The sequence below is a fragment of the Chiloscyllium plagiosum genome, chromosome 4, assembly GCF_004010195.1.
Source record: "Chiloscyllium plagiosum isolate BGI_BamShark_2017 chromosome 4, ASM401019v2, whole genome shotgun sequence".
NCBI classification, from domain to species: Eukaryota; Metazoa; Chordata; class Chondrichthyes; order Orectolobiformes; family Hemiscylliidae; genus Chiloscyllium; species Chiloscyllium plagiosum.
The window spans coordinates 63554412-63562648 of NC_057713.1; the positions used below are offsets into that span (position 1 = coordinate 63554412).

The window sequence follows — 8237 nt, forward strand, 5'->3', positions numbered from 1 at the left end:
GGAAACTGTTGAAGTCCACATTGATGCCCTGGGGTTGAAGTGTTCTGAGGCGGAAGATGAGGCGTTTTTCCTCCAGGCGTCTGGTGGTGAGGGAGCGGCGGTGAAGGAAGCCCAGGACCTCCATGTTATCGGCAGAATGGGAGGGGGAGTTGAAATGTTGGGCCACGGGGCGGTGTGGTTGATTGGTGCGGGTGTCCCGGAGATGTTCCCTAAAGTGCTCTGCTAGGAGGCGCCCAGTCTCCCCAATGTAGAGGAGACCGCATCGGGAGCAACGGATACAATAAATTATATTAGTGGATGTGCAAGTAAAACTTTGATGGATGTGGAAGAGCCTTGGATAGAGGTGAGGGAGGAGGTGTGGGCGCAGGTTTTACAGTTCCTGCGGTGGCAGGGGAAAGTGCCAGGATGGGAGGGTGGGTTGTAGGGGGGCGTGGACCTGACCAGGTAGTCACAGAGGGATCGGACTTTGCGGAAGGCGGAAAGGGGTGGGGAGGGAAATATATCCCTGGTGGTGGGGTCTTTTTGGATATGGCGGAAATGTTGGCAGATGATTTGGTTTATGCGAAGGTTGGCAGGGTGGAAGGTGAGCACCAGGGGCGTTCTGTCCTTGTTACGGTTGGAGGGGTGGGGTCTGAGGGCAGAGGTGCGGGATGTGGACGAGATGCGTTGGAGGGCATCTTTGACCACGTGGGAAGGGAAATTGCAGTCTCTAAATAAGGAGGCCATCTGGTGTGTTCTGTGGTGGAACTGGTCCTCCTGGGAGCAGATACGGCGGAGGCAGAGGAATTGAGAATATGGGATGGCATTTTTGCAAGAGGTAGGATGGGAAGAGGTGTAATCCAGGTAGCTGTGATCATCATTAATGGAGATGGAGAGGTCTAGGAAGGGGAGAGAGGTGTCAGACATGGTCCAGGTAAATTTAAGGTCAGGGTGGAATGTGTTGGTGAAGTTGATGAATTGCTCAACCACCTCGCGGGAGCACGAGGTGGCACCAATGCAGTCATCAATGTAGCAGAGGAAGAGGTGGGGAGTGGTGCTGGTGTAATTACGGAAGATCAACTGCTCTACGTAGCCAACAAAGAGACAGGCATAGCTGGGGCCCATACGTGTGCCCATGGCTACCCCTTTGGTCTGGAGGAAGTGGGAGGATTCAAAGGAGAAATTGTTAAGGGTGAGGACCAGTTCAGCCAAACGAATGAGAGTGTCGGTGGAAGGGTACTGTTGGGGACGTCTGGAGAGGAAAAAATGGAGGGCTTGGAGGCCCTGGTCATGGCGGATGGAGGTGTAGAGGGATTGGATATCCATGGTGAAGATGAGGCGTTGGGGGTCGGGGCAACGGAAGTGGAGGAGGTGGAGGGCGTGGGTGGTGTCTCGAACGTATGTGGGGAGTTCCTGGACTAGGAGGATAGGACAGTGTCGAGGTAGGTAGAGATGAATTCAGTGAGGCAGGAGCATGCCGAGACAATGGGTCGACCTTCAACATATTGTCTAGTTAACACCAATTGTTACAGCTAACCTGAGAATGCAACTTTTAAAAAAAAGTTTTGTAATTTACACATGAAAGAAGTGAAACTATCATGGTATTTGAACAGATGAAAGATTCAATAGACAATCAAGGTATTTTTCAATGTATAATTTCAGTAACATCACACTGTAAATTTTTGCTATAAATTCTGTGCCTTACAATTGTGTCCTCCACAACCACTTGATGAAGGAGCAATGTTCCGAAAGCTAGTGCTTCCAATTAAACCTGTTGGACTATAACTTGGTGTTGTGTGATTTTTAACTTTGTACACCCCAGTCCAACACCGTCATCTCCAAATCATGACTTATCCATAGCAATAGACTTAGTTGGATGAGATTCTGTGTACCACCCAGAATGATCTTAATCGGAAAGTTTCACAAAACACAAGGTTCATTTCCGAGAGGGGTGGAGTCCCCACTGGCCTCACACCAGCACAAACTGCACTGCATAAATGATGGCCATGAGAGGGTAGCAACAGTCTTTAACCATATCTGCTCCAGTCTCAACCCTAACATACCCTCATTTTAAAGATTGTTGGTTGTTGAGACTTTTTTTTAAATGCGCTACTGCCATGAATTTCCTAAATATAGCAAAAAGATAATTCAAGCTAGGTTCACTAAAACAGTGAAAAGGACCTGATTACTTCAGAAATCAGTATGCATAATTCCAAAACCTCTCCAGCAGGTAATATTAATTTTCAAAACCTCTCGAGTAGGGAATATAAATTTTCAAAACCCAATACAGTCATAAAGCTGTCCTTCCAAAATGTCAAGCTGCCCTTACAGATTGTAAGCATGTGCAGAGGAGGAGTTTATTATTTCAGCTATCAGCAAATAAAGTTAAATGTGTTAATTATTTTAAGAAAATACTTGACAACTTTCAAACAGAGACAATGCCAGTGTGAAATGGTGAAGGATTTTTTTCCCCAGCTTATTAAAATATCCCTTTTCCATGAGCTGAAATCAACTGCAGCTATTCTTATGATGATAAATCCAAAAAATGTAGGTTTGTAGCTTAAGATGGAGACAAACTAATTTTGCAGATCATTACATTTTGCAAGAAAACCCAGACAAATCTCAGCAGATACTAATAAACTGGCAACTTCAATCTCGTTGGCATCCTTCTCGTACTTCTCCATTCATTCCAAAGCAGTCACTGTAACATCAGTTTCATAATGGAAAAAGAACGCATAAATTTCTGTTCTGTAAATAGAAGTGAAAACTATTGGCAAAAGTCTTTTAAGCAGCACAGTACATGCTTTGAATGTATTCTTAAACTGAAATTAGTTTGGCCTATTTCATAAACTTCAATTTAGACTACACGATTTTCATAAGTCAGAAGCTAACTGAGCTCAGCTTGTGAAACAAGTTTACACAACAGCTAAAAGATAAGTTTTGCACTTACAAGATAACAGTCTGCGGTGCTACTTTCGGGATATGATCCAGCATCAAGTGCATACAACGGACAGTGGTTCTGAAGCACAGGCATCGGCTTGGGCAGCAGAAAATTGCAGGAAAGAGAAGAAAGAAAATAGTTAAAAAAAGGAAACATTTGCGTCCCATCCTAAACGAGATCAGAGTGGAGGCTGTGCCTCGAGCTGCAGAACCTGAAATGAAACAGTGAGTGGAGTCTAGGCAAGTTTAAGTCAGTCTGAGCGTCCAATCAGACCACCACCAGGATCAAATTTCAGCACAGAACACAAAAAAAAATTGCAGCAGCTTTATCCACAAAAATACAGCCAAAACCGTTGTACTGTAGTTCTAATGATGTGAAGACACAAAATTATTAGCACAGTTTTTTTACGTAAAAGCCTGAGGGACAAGAAAGGATTCACTTCAAAGGGGGACCAGTAAACCAATGTCCTTTACACATCTCAGAATCTTCCACTTTACAGACAGGGCTCAACATTGTTATTAGGCTGTAGGTCGGGAGTATTAACTTTTACGAGAAGAAGGTCTTTACCTATCCCCTTTTGCCTTTTCCGTCAACACTGTGAAAACACTTTTGGAAAACTAAGACTGGATAGGGGAGATGTTTATTTACAATTTAAAACACTAATCATTGGGAAAAAAGTAATAACCATTCGTGCTAAGTAATTTCTACAGATCGATGTCAGGATGTTGACTCTAAAAATACACAAAGAACTGAGGATGCTGGAAATGTGAAACAAAAACAAACAGTTCTGGATAAACTCAGCAGGTCTAACGGCATCTATGGATAGAAAGCAGAGCTAACGTTTCAGATTCAGTGACCCTTCTTCAGAACTGATGATAGCTATGAAAAGGAGTGATATATGCTGAAGACAGGGAGTGGGAGAACGCATTCGTAGGGGTAGGGGTTGCTGGCAGGAGTGTGCCATAGTTGAAGAAGGAGCCCAGAGAGAAAGAACCACAGCGTCACAGTTCTGCTGCAGTACTCCAGCAAGGCTCAGGGCAAACTGGAAGGACAACATCTCATTTTTTGGCTTGGGGACCCTGCAGTCTTCAGAAATCAATATTGAGTTCAATCATTTTAGATCTTGAACTCCTCCTTCCATGTCCTTTACCCACCCCCATACCACAGTCCCTGTTATGATTTAGACTGTTTGTATCACAGCCAACCCACTTTCACCTACTAATAATCCGTATTATTAGTTTTTCTTTCTCCCTGGATCACCATTATCCGTCCTTTTGTCTGCCTTACTGCTATTCTGTCTCTGTCTGGGCTCTATCACCACCTAACACACACTAATCTTCCCGCCCCCCTATATATTATGATTTGGAGGAGCTAGTGTTGGACTGGGGTGGACAAAGTTAAAAATCACACAACACCAGGTTATAGTCCAACAGGTTTATTTGTAAGCACTAGCTTTCGGAGCGCCGCTCCTTCATCAGGTCATTGTGATGAAGAACAACCATCTGATTAAGGAGCAATGCTCCAAAAGCCAGTGCTTCCAAATAAACCTGTTGAACTATAACCTGGTGTTGTGTGATTTTTAACTTTTTCCTAGTTACTATCAGTTTATTACAGATCAAACCGAACTTTCCTGATCTGTGTAACTCAGTAACTCCTCGGTGCTGCTTTAACCCATAAAGTTATTAAACAAGATTAATGTTATTATTTATGCATGAAACAAAAAGGAATTACATATCTTACATTATCCTTAAGGAAACACTATATTTAGTTTTTTTGCTTCCAATTATATATCTTTTGTAATTACAAATATTTGTAGGGATCAATCAGAGATGTTGGTTGTCCCAACATTTTCCTTTTACCAAATGATAAAGGTAATCAAGTCTATAGCTATAATTAAGGGTTAAGTAAAATTGTACAAAGATGAGTCTCAGGTTAGATTATAGATTATAGCATAGAGAACAGAGAAGGAGTAAAGGTTCATCAGAAGGAAGAAATTAGAGCTTGAGAGGAAACTAGATGGGAATGTAAAAAAGAAAGCAAAAATTTCTACAATTATTTAAAAAGGAAAATAAAAAGTTGTGAGAGTTTGTCCTCCAGCAAGTGAGAATGGAAATTACCAGCAGATGAGCAGAAAAAATATTTTGCTTCTGTCTTCATAATAAAGGGTACAAAATATAGTCCAGTAATAGCTGTACTTCAGGAGGTGGAAGAAAGAGGGGAACTTGGCCAAATTACAATCATGATGGAAGTGTTACTAAGCAAAGTGGTGCAGTTACTGATTGACAAGTCTCTGGGTCCAGATTGAACTCATTCTTAAAAGAGCCAGCTAATTAGCAAGTAGATGCATTGGTGTTAATTATATAAAATTCCCTAGATTCAGGAAAGATTCCATCAACAGAGAAGTAGCAAATGTAATCCCTCTGTTCAAGGAAGAGAGACAGAAAATGAGAAGTTATAAGTCAGTTAGTTTGATGTCTGTTGTGGGAATTAAAGAGGTTATAGCTGGATGTGTAGAAACTCCAGGGTGCACAAGAAGAGTCAGTATGGTTTTATCAAAGGGATGTCATATTTAACCAATCTATTTGAGTTCTTCTCAGAATGTGCCGTAGATAAAGGGGAGCCTGTAGTCATTTGAACTTGGATTTCCAGAAGGCATCTGATAAGCTTACCACAGAAGATAAAAGCTCATATTATAGGATGTAAGATAGCATTACAAATCTAAGATTGGCTAGCAATAAATTGAATATGCCTAAGTGTGTCTGACTGACAGGATGTGATGAGAGAATCCTGCAGGAGCCTCTGTGGGACCTCAGCATTTCTCTATGTACTTCAATAATGTAAGAGGGAAGTGAAGGAATGGTAACTAAATTCACAGACCACCCCAAGACAAGTAGGAAAGCATTCTGTTAAGAAGATATAAGAATCAGATGGATATACAGTGAGTGAGTGGGTAATAAAAACTGGCAGATAGAGTTAATGTGGAAAAACATGAAATTGTTCACTTTGACAGGAAGAAACATGCAGAGTGAAATACTTAAGTGAAGAACAACTTGCAAAATTGAAAAGTGCAGTGGGATTTAGATATCCTGGTGCAAGAGTCACAAAACATCAGTCTGCTAGTACAACATTTAATCAAGAAAGCTAATGGGATTCTATCCTTTATTAATGAAAGGAATTGAACATATTGTAAGGACAGTGTGCTTCAGTTACGCAGATCATTGATGAGACCACATTTGGCCTCTTTATTTAACTATAAATATCTGGAGACTGTAGATCTGGGAGTTGAGATGGTTATTAGGTATTATTAATAATGTTGTAAAGGAAATGCACAGTTCTTCTGTATTAAGATCAATTAAAAAAAATTCTACATTGTGCAATCTAGAAGGTGAGATTGATAAATATACACAGTTTACTGGACAAAAATTACACAGTTGTGCTGGCCCAATGGAATTTCATTTCTGAAAGGTATTGGTGCAATGTTATCAAAGATTTTTGTTTATGCTTAATGTCTGAATGCAGAGGTTAGACTTTTGTTTTTGGTTTTGTTGTTTTCTTGTCTGTGTCCAAATCAAAGTCCAAAGATCAATTTCCCTTTAATTTTCCTGACTAAAATTAAAAGAGATATGCAAAAAATGTTTTCAGATCATAGACACATATTCTGTTCTGGAATCAGACACAGATAAGAACTGTAAACATTATCTATAGAGTGTACTTATTTTTAATTTTACTTTGATAATGATTGGGATTTCCTTGCCTATGCATTCACATAATATAATTATGCAAAGAAATAATCAGCATGTAAAAATTAGTTTGTTAAAAACTTGTGATGAATCATGAGGAGTTAGTACAGAGTTGAAGATACATTTCTTTTCTTTGTCAGTTAACATAGGATCATTCAGTCATACGGTCTCCATTTTTAAAAAAATCTCTGACCTCAAAGGTTCATTATAATATCAAATCAAATCTTACCATAAAATCACATTGTAAAATTTGTGGGGACCATAATTTCTTATCAGAGAATTACACTAGTTACATTCAAATTCCTTTTGGTTTATAATGATCTCTTTATTCATAGCTGGAGAGAAGTTTGTTGTAATAATACTTAGGCTCTACTAGATGCTTAGAAAAATAATTGCATAATGTAGTTAAACCTATTAAAGATAATTTTAATGCTCTTTAAAATATTGATTATACAACACCATTCAGAGCTATTTGTCACAACTTTATTGTAGAGTTTGTTTTCATAACATCACACCCAAAGTATAGTTAGAATTTGAGTAGTTTAAAAATTCGACCTTACACAATCAAATCCAAAATAACCAATATATGACAAGGATTTTAATGATTAATTCATATATAATTTCAAACCCTAAACATTTCTGGCCAGAGCTGATGGTGAGCATAGATAGGAACAGAGCTATGAAAGTGGAAATTACTCAATAATGTTGCAACGAAAATGGTTTGCAACTTGAGATTTGTAGCAACTGTAAGAGCACAAGTCATAGGAACAGAAATTCAGCCAACAAGTCTGCTCTGCCATTCAATCACATCATGGCTAATCTGATAATCTACAACTTCATGTTCCTGTCTTTTCCATATGACCCTTGATTCCTTTACTGTTTAAAAAATCTATTTCAGATTGCAAACACATTGTTATTGGTTACGTATGCTTGCTGGCTGTTTTATTTACACTGTTGACTAAATCGGACATAGCACGTGCAGATACAGTTCAGCAGTGGCCAAATTGAAGAACAGAAAGCCAGGAGCAAAATGGAGTGCAAACAGTTGGGAACAACACCCCCCCCCCCCCCCCCCTCCCCATTCCCTGGCCAATATTTCTGTCTCAGGCTTGTTGCATGCTCCAGTGAAGCTCAGCACAAGCTGGAAGAACAACACCTCATTTTCTGTTTGGGGACCCTTCAGCCTTCTGGACTCAATATCAAGTTCAATACTTTCAGGGCTTGAACTCTCCCATGTCCTTGCCCCTACCCCCACACACTAGGCCTTTTTATCACATAGTCTGCTATTACACACATTGATTCCTGTTGAAGGGCTCATGCTCAAAGCATCAATTCTCCTGCATATCAGATGATACATAACCTGCTGTGCTTTTCCACTCTGAACTCTCCAGCATCTGCAGTCCTCACTGTCTCTTATTACACACAACCCATTGTTAGCCTCTAACAGTCTCCATTAATACTATTCACCCTGCCAGCCAGATCATTTGTCTGTCCAACTGTTCTTCTCTCTCTTTGGCCTCTATCCCCACTTGTCACTTCATCATTACCCCAGCCCCTCATCCTATCTTCTGCAAATA

At 40.2% G+C, this 8237-nt stretch overlaps 1 protein-coding gene across 2 annotated transcripts in view; it reads right to left on the bottom strand.

Moving 5' to 3' along the window:
* LOC122549088 (peroxidasin homolog) overlaps positions 1–3174 on the bottom strand; it is a 573433-nt gene extending 570259 nt beyond the window's left edge. For both annotated transcript variants that reach the window (XM_043688313.1, XM_043688312.1), the window contains exon 1: positions 2930–3174. In XM_043688313.1, coding sequence (XP_043544248.1) covers positions 2930–3087 — 158 coding nt within the window. In that variant the 5' untranslated portion in view covers positions 3088–3174. The remainder of the gene's footprint in view (positions 1–2929) is intronic.
* Positions 3175–8237: the final 5063 nt, after the last annotated feature.